This window comes from Callospermophilus lateralis, chromosome 1 (genome assembly GCF_048772815.1).
Source record: "Callospermophilus lateralis isolate mCalLat2 chromosome 1, mCalLat2.hap1, whole genome shotgun sequence".
Lineage (NCBI taxonomy): Eukaryota > Metazoa > Chordata > Mammalia > Rodentia > Sciuridae > Callospermophilus > Callospermophilus lateralis.
In genome coordinates, this window is record NC_135305.1 from 204,958,691 (window position 1) to 204,979,689 (window position 20,999).

A 20,999-nucleotide genomic window follows, 5' to 3' on the forward strand; every position below is an offset into this window, starting at 1 on the left:
ACAGGTCATTTACTTAAGTGGTATAAGGGTGTAGCTCAGTGGTAGAGCGCTTGCCTAGCATGCACAAGGCCCTGGATTTGACCACCAAGACCACAAAAACAAATTAAAAAATCATTTGGTTAAAAGAAAAAAAAAGTCCTCTGGTCAGAATGCAAGCAAAATCCATCTATATCCTAATATGAGAGATCCACCTAAAACAACCTTGAGAGGGACTAAAAAAAGATGGGTAAAAAGATCCCAGCACATGCAAACTTAAATAAAGCAAGAACTACAAGAAAAAAGTTGAACACAGCAACCTTAACAAAACAGTAAACAAGATGAAGACTAATATTTGATGACTATAAAAGATGCAATCTATAAGGAAAATCTGTCAAAAATATGTAGCCAATAAAATAATTTCATCAGAATGTGTATTCACAAAACTGGTTGCTATAATGACTTACATAATGACTTTCCTGGGTACAACTTTGCTTGGGGATAGCCAGGGATCATTTTTTCATCTCTAGCTCTAAGATTTTCAAGTTCATGTTTGATAATGAATTGACATTCTGCCATTGTGAGGAAATCATCATTGTTATCTAAAATAAAACAAAAATATATGTTTTCTCAGTAACAATCAAAGTAAAGTTAAGCAATATCTCAATTACTTGATATTATAATGATATAAACAATAACAATTAACATAAAGAGTAACCAAAGTATGAAATTGGTAAATTAAACAGAACATAAAGCTTCTTAGATATTTCATAAGAATAAAAACATTTGGTCATGCTTTCTCACACTACAATTCTTCAATCATTTTAATAGTTATTATGTAGTATGTTACAAACATTCAAACAGCATACACTTGCTTGATCTCAGTGGGAGGCAATATATTCTTGAATTCTAACAGTATTTTTTACCAGAGACTCCCAAATGGGAAAACCTCCTCTTTCAAATTCTCAAGACTCCATTCTGGAGGCAAATGTGAAAGAGAGAACCAAGTCTGATAAGAAAACAGAGTTCCTTTTGACAGGTGACTCTTCTTAAATGTTGGCTCATTAAGTCACTAAGGAATAAAAATCCAGAGTGAAGTGGTCTGAAGAAGTCTAATCACATCTTCTAACTCTGAAAGCTCTGAAGGGGTCAGCTTGATTCTGAAGCCAAACACGGCTCCTGATAAAGCTACTCTGACTTCCTGCTGCTTTCCAGAAAACATTACCTTTCCTCCGGAAGGCCAGGACAAAATCACTTACCCTACCATACTCAGTAGGAGCCAAAAACTTCAGAAAATGATGTTTTAAAGATACAGAACCACTATGGTGTTTCTTACACCACAGTATCAAGCCAAGTATCAAGCCAATGGATATTCATCACTATGAACATTAGTATAGGATACTGTAAAAAAGTTACATATGTCCTTCTATTCCAGGGTGTTCTCTATTCCAGAGGTGGTAAAGTATGATCTATGAGTCAAACTACTCTGCCACCTGGTTTTACAAATAAAATTTTGTTCGAAAACAGCCTCATCCCTTCATTTACTTAAGGGTCTAAGCTTCTTCTCTGCTCTACCATGGCAGTATTAAGTGCAGCAGAGACAACATGGCCCACAAAGCCTAAAATATTCACTAATATGATCCTTTACTAGAAAGACTCCTAATCCTTTCATCAAAAACTTTTTTTGCAATAAGAGGATTATGATACAAACAAAATATCGTGGGGCTCACCATCAAAACCTTTAAAGTTCTGTCGAGTTCCGTATGTGAAGGCTCTCATGGTGTTATCATTGCACTCTTTTACCAATCCCACTGCTTCTGCCCCCAGTAACAGTCTGATCTGGGAGGCACCAACAAGATACAGATTGTGATGTTCCAGTGTTTCTGTCTCATATTTATTTAACAGTGGTCTAAACAATAACTGGGCACCTTCAAAAACAAAAGATTAGCACAACCTTAGAAACAAACATACAATTTTCAAAAATGAAAACCTTCTAAATGAGTATATATTTAGTCTGGTAGAAGGAGAAGTAATTATATTAACAATTTAAATCTATATTCCAAGGAAATTAAAAAAAATAGAAGTTTTAGATATTCAATAAGTGTTAAAGTAAAAACTGAAAATGTAGCAGTAAGTGGTCTGCCATTTATTCAAATGAGCAGTTGAGACGAGACTCCAATGTTCATTAGCTTTAAGTATAAAACAGTTATTAAGTAAAAATACAGAGTAAAAGGATAAAATTTCCTAATATAAGCCTAATGAACTAAAATGTAAGAAAATTAAAATTAAATAACATATACTAGCAAAAAAAGTCATAAATGTAATATAACTACACTAGACTATAAGAAATATTATAAAAGATAAATATTAAAGAATTCAAGCAATATAACTTTTTAGTGATTTTTCTATAAATTTCTTAATATACTTTTTTTCCCTAATTCAGTCTTACTATCTTGAATTTGTGATCCTCCTACCTCAGCTTCCCAATTACCTGGAATTAAAACATGCACAACCACACCCAGAAAATTTTTCAAAATTATCACTATTTTCCCAAAACATTAAAAATAATATTGTATATATAATTATTACTTAAAAGATAACAGAGAAAAGGAATTTTTTTCTAATTATTTTTACCTACATCAAATTTTCCAAGGTACGTTTATTTATTTATTTATTTTTAATTTGAGACAGGGTAAGCACTAAGTTGCCCAGGATGGCCTTGAACTCTTGGGCTCAAGGGATGCTCCTGGCCCTACCCTCTGAGTAGCTGGGACTACAGGTGATATCATTGCAGCCAACTGTTTACTTCTTTACTATGAGTTCTGTAGAAATAGTTGACAGACATTAATCATATAATTGGATAATGAATAAAATTATATAATTTTTAAAATTTATAATTTCAAAAAAATATATAATTTACTTACCAAATAGATTAGTTTATTAAGATTAATGTATTATGACACTATTATTTAGGTAATTTACAATAGAGGTATGAAAATTTTTAATAAAAGGTATATTCAAATTATAGAGAAAAATTACAAATGGCTCTTAAATATAAGATCATTAACCTCATTCACATTAAGAGAAATACAAAAAAAAAAGTCACCAAAATGCTAATTTTCTCTTCTCGCAATGCAAAGGTAGAAAGTTTGATAACAGGGTAGTGAGTATGGGGGCTACCAGGTGCCCTACTCCAGGAGAATCTGCTTGGAGGAGCTGGTGCTAGCCACCATTCCTTACACCAAGCCATGCTGCTTCTGGCTGCTCCGAGCCACTGGCTGAATACACAGGAGACTCTGGAGCAAGACCATTCCTGCTCAACATGGTTCTCCTTTAAAGGGAAACCTAAAGCCTGGCTGACACTTCAGAATTGTGCTATGCTTTCAGGCTCTTCCTCCCTTGCCTCTCTCACAAGTGTCAGATCTACTCCTGTTCCATTCTCTTTATCTTTTTACAAATCTTTCCCTTAGTAAACCTCTGGTGTATTCAAATCCCATCCTGGCATCTCTTTCTTAAAGGACCCAAACTGACACAGTGAGTGTGTGAGGAAAGTTACCCTCCTCCTACTGAGGAAGTAGGAAATGGTGTAAGTTCAAAGAATCCTTTGTTAATGTCTTATCTTGAAAGACAGTAGTCCCCATCTCCCTGCCCCAAGTTACCGTCCCCTTCAAATTGTTCAGGTGATTCGTTTATTATTTGCTTTCATATCACCAGATAATATTGCCTAGAGAGGTATTTCTTGATTTTTTTTTTTTCATTTTAAGTCTAGCAAGATGAGGATTTAGCTCCCATTTTTCCCAACCTTCACCATGTGCATTCACCATTCCTACCTCCCCATTCTCACAATGTAGTTATGTTACGCTTTTCCTCAATAGTCACTATTTACATATTATGATTACATGTTATTTATGGCTGAACTTTGCCTGCACTTTCCATTTTCCTAAAAGTTGCTGTCTTATCACTTGCTTACTTATTATATATCTAAATCATTTCCCCAAACGGTCTGCCAATCATCTGTCTCCCCTTGATTCACTGACATGAAAGATACGCTGTCAACATCATCTTTTCAGAGAACCTTCCTTGACTCTGCCCTTACACCTTTAGGCAACTAGTTGGTACAGAATTTTAGATCAAAAACCTTTCTTTCAGGAATAAAGAAATGACACCACTGCCTTCTAATGTTTTTGTTAAGAAGTCTTATACTTTACATCTGGCCTATTTCCTTTTTTCTGGAAGTCTTGTTTTTTCTCATGCCCCGGGGTTCTGAAACTTCTCAAGACTATGCCATTTTCATCAACAGTGCCGGTCACTAGATGGGCCCTTTGAGACTTGGAGTCTCCAGTTTTTTTCTGATGATTTCTTCTTTTTTCCCCCTGGTCTTTTTCTAGAATTCCTTTTATTCAGATGTGTACCTCTTGGATCAGTCTTTATTTTTACCTCCTCCCATAATTTCCAATTCTATACCTTTTTGTTCTTGGATATTTTAAATCAACATTATCTTCTAACCATTTTAATGAATTTTTAAACTTTGATTTCATATTTTCACTTCTTAAGAGTTGCTTTTTTCCCCATTTTATGAAATCCTATTCTTGATTTATAGATGTTACTTCTTTTCATAACTCTGATGACTGAGATTTCTATTCTCCTTTGGTTTTCTCCTTCACATGATTTGTTGCATTCACCTGTCTGTTTAGCTTTAGCTTTCTCTTTCATATAAGCAATTTTCCTCAGAAGTTTGGTGATCTTTCTTTTATATGCTTGAGAAAGGAGTTCTAAGAAGCTAAATAGAAGTTCTGAGTGCTTAGATAGAGCCTATCGGAGATGGCTTTTAATGCAAGCTGGAATGGCCAAGTCATTTTTCATTGGCAACCTCCTGATTTTGACACCTTCAGTTATTTTGTTTAGATGGGTTAGATTCTCCAGAGAAAGACTGCTTCCTAGGTGGTCTGACTCTGGCTTCTAGTATTTTGGAAACTGAATGAAGTATGAGAATGGTGGGTGATAGAAGGGGAATGGTACTCAGTATCTTATTTTCAAGTATGGATCTCTGCTCCAACTGTGCCTAGAACCCCCATGCCAAAAACCAAGCATCTGAACTTCTCCAGAGAATGAATCCCAGGTCTTCTGCTGGTGTGGTAGAAAACTGAAGGGATCCAGCGATATATTCCTTAAGTAGATCACCAATCCTCTTTTTTCCTTCGTACTACTCTTCTCCTCCAGTCCACAGGTCTCTGATATCCCTAATTCCTGAGGGGTTTGGGTTTTTTTTTTTTTTTTGGAGGGGGTGTTCTGTAGCATAAACCAAATTGCTTCTAAATTTTCTTCCCTACCAGGTTAAGTTCCACCTTTTTCAACTTTGTGAAGTCAGTTACTACTCATTCCATTATTTTCTAGCTTTTACAATTCTGTTATTGTTTTATCTTCTCCTTTCTTCTTTGTCAGTGTGGATTTAGGTCTTTTATTTTTTTTCTTAATTTTTAAATTTGTTTTAATTAGTTAAAGATAACAGTAGAATACATTTATGCACTTTGATATACCATACATAGATGGGATATAATTTCTCATTTTTCTGAGTGTACATGCTGCAGAATCATATTGGTCATGCAGTCACATATATACATACAGTAGTAATGTCTGTTTCATTCTACTATCTTTCCTATTCCCACATCCCCTCTCCTCTCCTCCTATCACTTCCCTCTACTTAATTTAAGGTAATGCTATTCTACCTTAGTCTCTGCATATTAGAGAAAACATTCGGCCTTTGGTTTTTTTGGGATTGGCTTATTTCACTTAGCATGATATTCTCCAACTCCATCGTTTACTGACAAATGCCAATAATTTCACTCTTCTTTAAAGCTGAGTAATATTCTTTTTTTTTCTCTTTTTTTTAATTGTTGGTTGTTCAAAACATTACATAGTTCTTGATATATCATATTTCACACTTTGATTCAAGTGGGTATGAACTCCCATTTTTACCCCATATACAGATTGCAGAATCACATCAGTTACACTTCCATTGATTTATATATTGCCATACTAGTGTCTGTTGTATTCTGCTGTCTTTCCTATCCTTTACTATCCCCCCTCCCCTCCCCTCCCCTCCCCTCTTCTCTCTCTACCCCCTCTACTGTAGTTCATTTCTCCCCCTTGTATTATTTTTCCCTTTCCCCTCGCTTCCTCTTGTATGTAATTTTGTATAACCCTGAGGGTCTCCTTCCATTTCCATGCAATTTCCCTTTTCTCTCCCTTTCCCTCCCACCTCTCATCCCTGTTTAATGTTAATCTTCTTCTCATGCTCTTCGTCCCTACTCTGTTCTTAGTTACTCTCCTTATATCAAAGAAGACATTTGGCATTTGTTTTTTAGGGATTCTATTGAGTATATATACCACTTTTTCTTTATCCATTCAACTACTGAGGGACATCTAGGTTGCTCCCATTGTTTAGCTGTTGTGAATTGAGCTGTTATAAACATTGATGTGGCTGCATCACTATAGTATGCGGATTTTAAGTCGTTTGGGTATAAAACAAGGAGTAGGATAGCTGAGTCAAATTGTGGTTCCATTCCCAGTTTTCTGAGTAATCTCCAAACTGCTTTCCATAGTGGTTGTACCAATTTGCAGTCCTACCATCACTGTATGAGTGTGTACCGTTCTCCCCACATCCTCATCAGCATTTATTGTTGCCTGTATTCTTGAAGATTGCCATTCTGATAGGAGTGAGATGAAATCTTAGAGTAGTTTTAATTTGCATTTCTCTAATTGCTAGAGTTGTTGAACACTTTTTCATATATTTGTTTATCAATTGTATTTCTTCTTCTGTGAAGTGTCTGTTCAGTTCCTTAGCCCATTTATTGACTGGGTTATTTGTATTTTTGGTGTTAAGTTTTTTGAGTTCTTTATATATCCTAGAGATTAATACACCTTTTTAAAAGGTTCTTTTTTTTTATCATCACTTTAATAGGAGTTAAGAAGACAACAAAAGGAGATACTAAAGTAGATGCACTGCCTTTATTGGAAGACAAAGACTGTGCAGAGATGCTGTCGCCAAAGTGTCCCAAAAGCACACACCAACAGAAAGGAGGCTGGGGGTACACTGGAGCCTTTCATTCTAAGACGCTACTAATATTCTTAAATCACTGGAGGTTAAAGAAGGAATCCAAGTCCAGTGAAACACCTCAAATTACAGCAAGCAAATACTTTTGTTTTTCTTTCCTTTGGGTACAATTATTTGAAAAATGTTTAAATTCTCTTTTGAAAAAATCTATTTTGATTTATAGTTACTTTTTAAAAAAAAAGAGTTTAAGTTTAATTCAGTACTTGGTGCAGTTTAAGGTACTATTTTTGGTACCTTATAAAATGTTTGCTGATGTAAAACACACCCTACCTTGTCACCCACACCTAACCCCTGTTCAAGGGAGGGCTAAACCTAGGTGCTTTAGGCCATCCCTTGCCATTCCAAAAAGCACTGCTAAAGCTTCATCCACACTTCCCTTTATCTTTACGGTATGTGTACATATGACTCATGTGTAAGTATCATACACTGTTTTGTGACTGCTCTCCACTAACTTATTTCTTTACTTAAAATTTTTGGGAAATAGCATTCAGTCTCCCTATCCTGACAAACATCCTTGCAGACAGAGACTTCTCTGAGTTTTCTTAGCAATTCAACTGACACACAAAGAACACTCAACAGATACTTGTTCATTCATTTCACATATATTTATTAAGCTCCTACTATGCACTAAGTACTATAGTAGGCATATCAATAAGAGTTATGAAGGAAAACCATTCATATTGCTTACAGGCTAAAGGGAATTTACAGTTTAATCTTGATTTAAGGCCTCATTTCAACTCCTAGGTAGATAATAAAGTGAAAATAAACATTAGCAAATAAAACATCAATAAAAATTGTAAAGCACATTTGCAAATACACTTTTAGTCATTGAGCATGACTAAGTTTGAGTAGTGACATGATACTCACCTCCATCTTTCTTTTTAGCAATAATTCTGTTTTTTAGCCATTCTTTGGTTTCTTCTTTGACATCCTGAGCAAGTTCTATGACCACCAAAGGTGTGAAAGAACTCTCATAAGTATCCAAAGCTGATAAGGTCACTTTCATCTTTGACAAACTTGCTGAAAATTAAAATGAAAAGTAAAAATGAGTTATTCTGGCATATAAATATGTTACAGGCTAATTTCACTTTCTCTTAATTATACCTAATTCTGATTTCCAAGATAAAGCAAAATTCTGATCCTAACAGTTACATGAGAGGTTCAACCAATAGGACAAAGCACATGTGTGATCCAGGCTGACCAGAGAAAACCAACCTTTTTTGTAAGCAGTTCAGAATATGGAAGAGAGCAACTTGGGTAAAAGAATAACTAAAAAAGGTGCTCAAACACAAGATAAGAAAGAAGAATGAATGAGCCAGATTGACAGTGGATGGTATTCTAAGAAGAAGAAATAGTATTTCCCTATAAAATAATGATGGGAAAATAGCAATAGGCTCAGAGAAACTCAAGTTGTTAGGTATGACTGGAGCATTAACTCTGTGTAGGGGGAAGAAAGGATGGGAATGAGCTGGTATCTAAGTAGGACCCCTGGTTACAAAGGAAATGGGCTTTGTCCAATGCACAAGGGGAGTCACCAATAGATCAGAGCAGGGAACTGAGTTACTGTGAGCAATTACAGATCAGAAAGGCTCAGCCTAGAGTGTGGGAGACCAGTTAGGAAGCCATTAGAATAGTTTAGAAAGAGCTTGTACTGGCCTTAGCAGTAAGGACAGATTAGAGGTAAAAATCTACAGAAGCTGACAAATGTAGACTGAATAAAATGACTTAGAAAAATGTTATGGGTACTAAATGGTTACAAAATTATGACTATTGCAGTCATCCCACAGAGATGGGATAACTTACATAGGCAGAGACACTGCTATATAAGTCCCCCAAAACTACACATTCTAAAAGTGACATTAATATGTCATTAATAGTGAGAAGGCAAGCCAAAACCTCTACTTCTAGGACAACAGATTAGGAGGTTCAGACAAACTCTTTCACCAAAGACAATTAAACAACACACACACACACACACACACACACACACACACACACATATGCTTTTTTAAAAAAAAAACCTGCAAATATCAGAAAGCAAACAGGGCAGTGAAAATTCTGAGGCCCATATAAGAAGAAACAGAGAGGAAGCTCAGTATCTGCAGTTTCCCAGAAGCCTCTGCCAATTTGGGAAGAAGGAGATAAAGAGTGAAGCAGGGAGCCAAGAAGGACTTCTACTGGCCATGAGAGACTTGAGGACGGTGTGATTAGTAGCGCTCATCAGAGAAAGGGTCAGATAAAACCCCTACTATGAACAAGGAGCTTAAAAGATTTCATCCTAAAGATAACTGTGAATCAAAAAATCATTTTTGACAGAAATTAAATTCTAGGTTCATATCATTTCAATCAGAAGATAACTTATTATACATGAAAATGAAAAGAAACAATAATATCAACAATTACATAGTAAATCCAAATAATGGAGTTAGCTAGAACAGACTTTGAAGTAATTATCGTACACTGAGAATTTTGGCAAAGATCTGGAAAATGTTTTTAGTGGAAATTCTAAAATTTAAACATATAAGAGTCAAAATCACAGAAAATTAGACAAAGCTAAAGAGGAAAATTGATGAAGTATAAGAAAAATACCCAAAATGAAGCTCTGAGAGCTAAAAAAAAAAAAAAAAAAAAAAAAAAAAAAAAAAAAAAAAAAAGGAAGAGTAAGAAAGAAAGAAAAATGGCGAGTCCTAGAAGTAAAGAAGGAATGTATTAGGGCAAAAGCTGTATCTAAAGAAATACTGACAAAGAACCTCCCCAGACAAAATATATAAATCTCTATATACTGTAACCAGGATAAATACAAAGGAAGAAGCATAGTAAAATCACATAAAACCCAAGAGACAGAAAAAAACATTAAAAGCACTAAAAAAAAAAGAAAAGACAAAACACTAAATAATTAGACTGACTGCTGACTTAGCAGTAAAAAAAAAAAAAAAATGAAAGCCATGGTATCTTCAAATTAAACCATATGTGCATCTTCAACAGTCCAAGAGAACATTATGGTCAACCCAAGATTGTATCCTTCACCAAAATATGCTCTAAGAATAAGACAGGTGACATGATGGAATTACATACTGGTAATTCCAGCCACTAGGGAGCAAGGGTAAGGCTGGAAGAGGCAAGTTTGAGTCAGCCTGGGCAATTTAGTGAGACCCTGTCTCAAAAGTAAAAAAAATTAAAAGGGTTGGGATGTAGTTCAGTGTATTGTGGCCCTAGGTTCAATCCCTAGTACAGTGGGGGAAAAGAATAATAGAAATAAAAACATTTTCAAACAAACAAAACTGGAGAGGATTCATCACTAGCACATACCCATTTAAAAAAAATAAGGATGTTGGATGCAGTGGCACATGCACACCTATAACCCCAGTGGCTCAGGAGGCTGAGGCAGGAGGATCATGAGTTCAAAGCCAGCCTCAGCAAAAGCGAGGCACTAAGCAACTCAGTGAGACCCTGTCTCTAAATAAAATATAAAACAGGGCTGGGGATGTGGTTCAGTGGTCGAGTGTCCAAGTTCAATCCCTGATACCCACCCCCACCAAAAAATATGAATATAATAGTGTAGGGCAGAAGGAAATGATTGCAGATAATGATCTAGGATCTGGAGCATATCAATTCTCTTTTTAGTAAGCAGACATTCCTTTTCAGCATTAATTCTCTTTTACTGAAGGCTCACTGTAAGTGAGACACTATGTTAAGTGCCTACATATATTATTCCACTTAATTATTCCAATAGTCCTACAATTTACTCTTTAAAAAATCAAATGATGAAGTTACTTTGCTAATCTCACAATAGAAAAAACATTAATTTTCCATGATACAGAGCTTAAAAATAGAGAAAACAGTCATTAGAGATATTTAAATCCTTCATTTTTTCCTACTGTTAATCTTAATTTTTAATTACCATACAACTCTTACTGAAGATGACATAGGACAGAGTTAAAAACAAAATGACAAAGTGAAAACATTTACAGAATCCTTAGGCCCAATGCAGTATTAAATGTTTTCAAAAATAAGCAAAATGTCCAACAAACACCAATAACAAAAACTAACAAAAAATATTCAACAACCAAAAAGTAAACTTCAAGCTCAAATCACCAATTGAATGTGATTCAGGCAAGGATTTGATTGAGGATCTTTCTAGACAATTTGGGGAATTCTAATCATCTACATGCATGTATCTGCAGATTAATCATTGTAACAAAGACAGGCCCTGAAAAACAGCCAGACATTTTAGTAGATTACTGAATCAGAGGTTTCAGTGAACCCTAGAAATATATTGCTGTGATTTGGATGTTGAATGTCTCCTAAAGATACATGTGTCCTGGATCTTGGTACCCAGGGTGCTACAGGGAGGTGGTGGAGCCTTCAAGAGGCATGGCCTAGTAGGAGCTATTTAGGTCACTGGGGGTATGTCCTTTAAGGGGATTGTGGGACCCTGGTCTTTTCCTCTTTCTGTCTTAGCTTTTTGTTCCCGAGGAGAAGAGTTTTACTATCTCACACGTTCCAGCCATGATTTGCTCTCTTATCAAGGCCCAAAGCAATCCACCCAAGCCCTTTCTTGAACTACAACATCTAAAACCAAGACAAAATAAAAATGCTCTTTATATAATTATCTCAGGTATATGCTAACAGACATACTAATTTTATTTTATGAATACCAAATATTCCTAATCTGAATTAATTTAGTAAAAAATTAATAATAAGTAGTCCTTACCAATCTATAAAATTAAAATCTATGAAATTAAGTCCTATTGGCTGAAATGAACTCAAAAAGGACTTACACTGTTTTTTTAAAATTTTTTTTTTTAGTTGCAGATGAACCCATACCTTTATTTTATTTATTTGAATGTGGTGCTGAGAATCAAACCCAGTGCCTCACACGTGCTAGGCAAGCGCTCTGCCACTGAGCCACAACCCCAGCCCCAGGACTTGGATTTTTAAGATGCGTTCAGATGAATATCACAAGAATATTCAAGTTCTTCGCTAGGTTTCTACTTATAATTCTCTACCCAATTTTTTTCTTGGTTCCTATAGCAGAGTTCCACCTGTATGAAATGTGTCCTCCCCTTCTTTGCCTAAGCACATATCTGGACCATATTTCCCAGCCTACTGGCATCAGGTGGACATGGGACAAAATCCTACCGATGATATATGGGCAGTAGTGAATGCCAGCTCCAATCCAGGGATATGGTCATGCCTCCTCCATGTTTTGTTTCCCTTTTCATGGGCCCCACAAATTAGGGAGCAAAGTCTGGCTCCCTAATTGACCTAAGGAGGTGAGCCGCCCACCAATCCAGAAAACTGCCTTGAACTGTTCCATCGTGAGAAATCTATTATGTCTGAGTCTATTACACATGGGGGGAACCAAAGGACACAGCAGTTTAGATTATTCTGATTAATTTAGCTCTTTTACTTCCAGTAGTTTGGGCTTTGGTATAATTGTGCCTTTTATTACAATCTGTCTCAAAATTATTAGACTATAATGGTTGACCTCTGGAGTAGACACACCTACATTCAAGTTCAACTCATAACCTATTAGTTATGTGGCTTTAGACAATTTATTCTCTTCTGAAAAGTAGAAACAATGAAAGCACAGACCACATTGGGTTAGTGTGTGATGAAATAACACATGTACAGCACAGCCCTTGTCACAAAGTAGGCATGCAAAATTAAGTGCCATATTTATTACTGGCTACTATAATATTATACACAAAGTAATAAAATCCTAGAATTAAACTCTTCAGAGAAAACTTTAACTGTCTCAGATCAAGTTCCAGCTCTCACCAGCAAGAATAAGTGTGATAAGAGTGACCGTAAAATAACTAGCCACAGCATAGAAATTTACCAAATAAATCATGATTCACTTAAAGAGGCTTGTATTAGTCAGTTTTGTGTTACTATAACAAAATACCTGAGGTAATTAACTTATAAAATAAAGAATTTATTTTTGGTTCATGGTGCTGGAGGTTCCAGTCCAAATCAGGTGTCCTATTGCTTTAGGCCTTTCTAAGGGTAGCACATTGTGGCAGACGCATGTGGCAGAGTAAAACCAATCATCTTTATGACCCAGGAAGCAAAGATAAAACAGGAAGGGGTTGGAGTCCCACAATCTCCACTGAGGGAACCCCCCCATAACCTGAGAACTTCACACTAGGCGCCTACCTCCTGAAGATTCCAACAATACTGCATGCTGGGACCAAGCCCTTAACACAAGGACCTCTAAGTGACACACCCATATCCAAATCACAGCAATGCTCTCATTGCAATAGCCTGTATTTGCTGTTAAAAATATTAACTCTTAAAAAGCATAGAAAATTATTATTTGGGGGGCACTATTAATATATTGTTAGAGTAAGTGATATTTTACAAGCTCTTGAGTTTGCTATTGAAGATATAAAGTAGAAAACCTCTTTTTTAAATTTTTTAAAATTCTAATTTGTTATGTATGACAGCAGAATGCATTCCAATTCATATTACACATATACAGCACATTTTTTCATATCTCTGGTTGTATACAAAGTATATTCACACCATTCATGCCTTCATACACGTACTTAGGGTAATGATGTCCATCTCATTCCACCATTTTTTTTTTACACCCCTTGTCCCATCCCTTTTCCCCCTCCCCTTTGCCCTATCTAGAGTTCAACTAATCTTCCCATGCTTCCTCTCCCAATCCCACTATAATCAGCCTCCTTATATCAGAGAAAAATTTTGGTATTTGGTTTTTGGGATTGGCTAACTTCACTCAGCATTATCTTCTCCAACGGCATCCATTACCTGCACATGTCATGACTTTATTCTCTTTTATTGCTGAGTAATATTCCATTGAGTATATATACCACATTTTATTTATCCATTCATCTACTGAAGGGCATCTAGGTTGGTTCCACAGTTTAGCTATTGTAAATTGTGCTGCAATAAACATTGATGTGACTGTGTCCCTGTAGTATGCTGTTTTTAAGTCCTTTGGGTATAGACAGAGGAGAGGGATAGCTGGGTCAAATGGTGGTTCCATTCCAAGCTTCCCAAGAGCTTTCCATACTGCTTTCCATATTGGTTGCACCATTTTGCAGTCCCACCAATAATGTATGAGTGTACCTTTTTCCCCACATCCTCGCCAACACTTATTGTTGTTTGTATTCTTAATACCTGCCATTCTGACAGGAGTGAGATGAAATCTTAGAGTAGTTTTGATTTGCATTTCTCTAACTGGAGCACAGAAAATTAAACACCCAATTTAAAATCAAATTATAGACTCTTTTTCCAGCCTCCAGGATGTTTTATTATCTTGGTTCTCTCTCTATCTCTGTAAACTCCTTTCCCTATTTCTGCCTTTTCCCAGTACTATCTGCAAATGGTGTCCAAGCTACAATCTCTAGACTTCTGCCTTCCTTTTATGCAATCTCTCCCTCTAAAATCACTTTCGTTTTCTTAACTTCAAATTGTAACCTCTGCATTGATGTCCTTGCAATCTGTCTCTAAGATGTGCTTCATCAGGAATGTACAACACTTAGAAACTCTCACTAAAACATCAGTTTCAACATATCCAAAACTGAACATAAACTTCTCCCAGCCCCAGCCTCCTTCCCAGTTTCCCTACTGTTCTCGGTGAGACCATCTTTACCTCTGCAAAGTACTGGAGTCAACTTGGAGACCTGCAAATGGAATGAGCCACTAAGGACTAAAGTCCTCCCTTTAAAATGGGTTTTCTGTAGATCCAGCCCTGTGATCCCTTCCCCCCAGTCAGGGTGATTTTTAGACTTTAGTACTATTATTATAATTTTGCATTTCATATCAGTTTTAATGACTCCAAAGTACAAATGCAAATCAATTCATATGAACAATCACAAAGGGAGTAACCCATTCTAAATAACTACCTGTATACCATCTTTCCTTTCTTGGTGAAATTTCAATCTTGCAGCAATATCATCAAATAGATCCAAGTTGTCTGTCTTAAACTGATCAACATCTCCCTCCTAACATCACAGGTTTTGTTTGGGGCAATATATGTCTAATAAATCAATGCTGGATTCATATTATACTACAAATGCATCAGGAATGCGATTTAGATACCTGCCAAATTAATGATCCACATGTGAGGTTCTAAAAAGAAAAACAGATGCAAATGAGATCAATTCTCCCATTCAAATAACTAATAATGTGGTAAGAACAGTTAATGCACTAAAGTTTTAGATCGAGCAAAGGGGGGAGCATGTTCTATACGTGGGGATACGTATAAAATAAATGAAGCCTGAACAAGGCAGCACATGAAAAGAAGTCTGGCCTGACCAGAGCAGAGGGAGAATGGGTCATGTTCATAAGCTGTAGTCATTTACAAATAACAAATGATATAGTTTACATTTGAGCAAATGGATAGAGACCCTGTGAGTTTATCAGTGAGGATTCTGTGTTGGAGTAATATAGATTTTAATAGGTAAATACAGAGGATGAGAATATGGGTGTGCTTCATGGTATTCTTTCTTTCCTTCCTTCCTTCCCTATTGTATGGGGGATTGCTCCCAAGGGCACTTTAACCACTGAACTACATCCTCAATTTTTTTTTCTTTCTTTCTTTGGGACAGGCCCTCACTAAGTGTGGAGGCTGGCCTCAAATTTACAATCCTCCTGTCTCAGCTTCCCAAGTAGCTGGGATTACAGGGATTATATTACACTGCATCATGCTCTTCATGGTTCCTTCAACACTCTTAACTAAAATTTTTCATAATAAAAATATTATATATGCCAGTAGACATAATATTACTTTTCCAGTAGAATACAGTCTTAACTTCATCACCTTCAAAATGGAAATAACAAGCACAATAAACATTTATGTACCAAGTCATGAGAGTCTAAAGATAAAATAAGTCTAACATCTTCCTTTTGAGGAGGCCTCTGTCTAGTAGCAGAAGCAAGTGTACATAAAATAATTTTAATACACTGGGTGCATGCACTAGCAAGAACCAAAGAGAGCTAAGGATGTAGCTCAGTGGTAGAACTCTTGCCTAGCATGCACAAGACCTATAGGGTTCAATTCTCAGCACCCCTCCCCCCTGATCCCATCCTGGCCACCCCAACCCCCACCAAAAAAAAAAAAAAAAAAAAAGAATACAAGGAGTGGGCATACAAAGGGGCATTAACTATCTGGAGAGGACATCTAAGAACCAGAAAAGTCTTCATTTATTACGGATAACTCCAAGGCTTCCAACCTAGAAATAATTGTTATGGTTTAAATCTGTGATGTCACCACAAAGATTATGTTTGAGACAATGCAAGAAAGTTTAGAGATGAAATGATTGTACTATAAGAGGCTTAACCAAATAAGTGAATTAATCCCCAACAGGAATTAACTGAAGGTAAGTAGGGTGTGGCCAGAGGAGGTAGATCCCTGGGAATGTGCCTCAGGGTATATATTTTGTCTCTGGAGAGTACAGTCATACTCTGTTTCTCTGCTTCTTGGTGGCCTTGTTCCAAGCTCCTTTCCTCTGCCACATTCTTCCTCCACGATATTCTGCCTTACCTCAAGTCCCAAGAAATGGAGCCTACCTTCTATGGACTGAGACCTCTGAAACCATATACCCCAAAATAAACTTTTCCTCCTAAAATTGTTCTTGTCAGGCCTTTTGATCACAGCAAGGAAAAAGCTGACTAAAACATTAAATCTGAGTGATGAAAGAGAAAAGCTGGAAATAATGCTTAGTTTAAGGAGAAAATGAAGTGTTCAGTAGAGTATATAATAGGCATACATTGAAGTTCAGGAATATCAAAAAATCCACCTTATTCATAATTACCAGGTCATAAAATAATTTTTCTGAGATAATAAAAGCAGATTTCCATTCAAACAGGTATATGAGGACAACTTAGAAACTCATAATAAACATTTGCTCACTTTTTAAATTCTCATTTAAGATATTCTATGCCATTCATTGTGCAGACAAGCTTAGCAATATTTGCAACATTGGGATCAAGAAAGAGAGATCCCAATTTTTCTCTGCGACTGTGAGATCCATTGAGCCACAATGGATGTGTAGACCCGATTACCTAAAAGCAGATTCCTCTCTCCCATCACCTATATATCTTCTTCCTATCTCCATGACCCATCCAGCAGTGCCAACTGCTTAGGAAACTTCTGCCCCCACATGGTAATCCCTCTTTTGAGGGGATTCCTGCCATTGTACACTAAAACCTCTGGGGATACCCTCTGTCAGGGGACTGCTGCCCCTGGATGTTCTACTGCGAGATTTTCATCTTGCAATTCACTGGTCTATGGAGTCCTGCTTCAGTCTCATTTCTTCTCTTAGCCCAAAAGGACTAAGTAACAAGTATAAGGTATAAAGCCATGGAAATAAGAAACTTGGTGGAAGTTCCAGTCTAAATTAAGTTCTGCAGTCCACTTTTAATAGAGATTCTTAATGGGAGTTTGCTCTATCATTACCATGAATCCTAGACAAAAAAGAAGAACCAAAGTACCAAGTGAGGGTACCACTGCTACCACTGCCAATTTCCCCCATTAGTCAGGATTGTCAGTCAGGATGGCAGCAGAAAATGACTATAGGACACAGAGCAGCCAAGTTCCTCATAGGCCCTGGGGCATGAGACCAAGAGAGAGGTATCTTTATTGTGTGCTGAATTGCACACAGGGCCAAAGATAGACCTACAAAGGAACTGGATTCATGTTCCTTAACTTTCACATTAGCTACTGGATCACTGGCCCCAAGAGGGAAAGACCATGATAGTAACAGAAAGATACTATGAGTTCAACCATGGAGGAGCAAAGGGAGGGAGATAGTGGGAGCTTACTTCATCAAGGATTAGGAAAAGAATAATGAATTCTTTATTCTGGAATATGTTCTTCTGAGTTTGGGTTTAAAAAAATGTAAAAGGAATTATCACAAATTCAAAGGATAAGAAGGAACTGCACAAAGATGTCTTTAGAGCCTGTCATGCAGGAAAATGCCTGCAATTCCAGGGACTCAGGAGGCTGAAGCAGGAGGAATGCAAATTTGAGGCCAGAATAAAAAATAAAAAGAGCTAGGAATGTAGCTCTGTGATAAAGTGTTGGGGGGGGGAGTGGGATTACCTATTTCACACTCAAGGAGAAATAGAAATCAAAATGACTGTCTTGAAGCAGAACAGGAAATATTTTAGTAAGAGAAAATGAAGGGTTGCACTGATCAGGTTGAAAGTGAGAGGGATTTCCTTACAAGAAAGGTTGTAATTTTAATCAACGACTGAACTTAAAATTATTTAGCTTTAGGACAGAACGAGCCCTTGGAAAATATCTAGTTCTCTAGGTTAGTGTGACTTTAAATAGAAGTAGATATCTCATTGTAGATTTCATTTTTTTAAAACTCCAGAGGATTTAAGGGAATATGATACAACTGTGTTTGGAGTGTAAATAAACCTCAACTGCATTTTTTTATGTGTGGGACTTCTAAGCAATCTCCCAGATGTCAGAATAGATTTCAAAGAGCGTACAGACCAAAACCGATGCTGTGACAGCGGCAAGGAATTTAAAAGTGGCCTGTAGCAGGAGTATCACAAGTTCAAAGCCCGCCTCAGCAAGTTAGGCTCTAAGCAACTAGGCGAGACCCAGTCTCAAAAAATAAATGAATAAATAAAAGGGCCAGGCTCAATGGTTCAATCTCTGGTACCAAAAAAAAAAAAAAAAAAAAAAACACAAGGCCTGTACGAGGAGTAGAATCCCATTCCATCCGTATTTTTCCGGTGCCCCAGGCATTGCCCGACTTACAACCATTAACTTACATTACAATACGTCCCAGCCACAAGACTGGAAACCTGATCACCCCAAAGTTAAGGGCAGCGCATCAGCCAGACAGTTCGCTCTGGCCAACTCACTCTGAGACACCCCTACTCCACTGCCAGGAAGCAGGAATCAAGGACCTCCCAGATCGCCCGCAGTTTCTCCATCCCCTCCACCCGCCCGGGTTTCGGCCTCTCCGGGGTTCTCCTGCTAAAACCTACTCCCGGTGCCCCACCCCTCCCCAAACCTCGGTTCTCCCAGCCCCACCTGCCACGCCACCGACCCACACCTTCTCCTCAGAGCGCCCCGCCCACAGTCTCCTCAGTACCACCTCCCCACCCCGCGACAGCCAGGCGGCAGGGCGGCGGGGAGCAGTGCAGAAGGCGACCCGGTGGCAGGGAGGCTGGGAAGACTGCCAGAGGCGACACGCCGCCGGTGGCAGCCGAGTCACAGCAGACGTACAGCCCCGCTCGCCACCGTAGGGGCCCCGAGGGCCCCCTTCCTCACTCACCGGCGCCGGGCGCTTCACGTCCTCGGGGGCGGGTCCGTAAGCCTGCAAGACCCGGAGGCCGGGAGGGCCGACACCGGAGCGGGGCGGAGCGAAGTGGGGCGGGGTAAACGGGACCTGCGGGGCGAGCGTCGCGGGGCGCCGGGCGTGGTGCGCGGGTCGGGACCCAAACTCTATTCCGCTCTAGCTGGACGGGGCCACGGCGGGAGGGGCGGGTCTCGCCGGCTATCACTTCAACTTGGAGCCGGCCCCGATGGGAGAGGCGGGTCTCTCTGGCTGTCACTCTGGGTGGGGGCGGGGCCACGGAGGGAGAGGCGGGGCCTCATCAGGCATGGGGCGGGGATGGGGCCTGGATTTGTCCGAAAAAAGAAGAGGAGGGTTTAACACCGCATCGCCTGTAATGGGAACCGAGCCGAGAAAAGGGGGAGAGGTGTGCCTAGTGTAGTCACATCGAATAGAGGCGGAACCTCAGCGGAAGAGGCGGGACCTCGCGGAGTACTTGCGCCGGGGGTGGAGCCGGAAGAAGAGGGGCGGGTCTTGGTGGACTGTCACTCCGAGCAGGGGTGGGGGCTAGCTGGCCTCGCACCCCTAGTAGTTCATGCCCCGGAAGGTTGTGCCCCATCACATTTCCCTCTTTTCTATATTTTAAGGTCTAGAATATAATTTTCTGGCCGCTTTCAAGTAAAAGACAAATCTCATAATTTTAAGTCATGTTTAAGTGGCGAAAATCCCACATCCAATAGAATTAAAACCTCACATTACAACTAAAACCAACTTCCTTGCAGTGGTTTAGAGTTGTCCAGTCCCATCTCCGCTTACTTCTTTGAACACTTCTTTATCTTCCTAGTTTCTGCCACCTTGTTACCCTTACTCTTTTTCTTTTTTTTTTTTTTTTTTTCAGGGGGGGTTATCGGGAATTGAACTAAGGGGCACTTTACCACTGAGCCACATCCCCAGCCCTATTTTGTATTTTATTTAGAGACAAGTCTTTCTGAGTTTCTTAGTGCCTCCCCATTATTGAGGCTGGCTTTGAATTTCCAGTCCTCCTGTCTCAGCTTCCTTAGCCTCTGGGATTACTGGAGTGCCTTTAGTCTTCCTAGAATATGCCACTCTCCTACCCCCTATCTCGGACATTTTTCCTGGCTTTTCCCTCTGCTTAAAAAGCTCTTTCCCCGGTTAACATCTTGGTTTATTTCCTTGCTTCCCTCAAGTCCTCTGGAATCCCAGCTGCTCCCTGAGGTCTTTCCACTATCCTGTTTATAACACCTGCTCTCCTTTCATCACCACTATCTTACTACTTTCCTATACATTCTTTCTAAAGCATTCAGCACTGACTAACATTTTTGTATTATCATGTTTATTGTCAGTCTCTGTCCCAAAGAATGTACTCTTACCAAAGGCAGGGATTTTGTCATTTGTCCACTTGTTTTAGGGACAGAGGAGGCAAGGCACTGAAGATAGCAAGAAACCGTTTTATTTGGCTGCAGCCAAGTTCAGAGGGCACAGCTTTTGCTGTAATCAATCAATCCCCTGAACCGCAAGTTCAGTTAGATTCAGAGTTTTATACCCAGCATGTAAGGGGAGGGGCTCAGAAGTTCACAGACTGCAGAAGTTCACATAAAAGCAGCTTTTTCTTT

General features: G+C 38.4%; 1 protein-coding gene across 1 annotated transcript in view; it reads right to left on the reverse strand.

Annotated features, from left to right (window-relative positions):
- The window catches only part of Ano10 (anoctamin 10), a 185,226-nt gene extending 165,494 nt beyond the window's left edge, over window positions 1-19,732 (reverse strand). The window contains exons 1-4 of the mRNA XM_076844307.2: window positions 19,366-19,732; window positions 7,958-8,110; window positions 1,707-1,904; window positions 444-578 (exon numbers count right to left, since the gene is read on the reverse strand). Of these exons, the coding sequence (XP_076700422.1) occupies window positions 444-578; window positions 1,707-1,904; window positions 7,958-8,096 (472 nt within the window). The 5' untranslated portion in view covers window positions 8,097-8,110; window positions 19,366-19,732. The remainder of the gene's footprint in view (window positions 1-443; window positions 579-1,706; window positions 1,905-7,957; window positions 8,111-19,365) is intronic.
- Window positions 19,733-20,999: the final 1,267 nt, after the last annotated feature.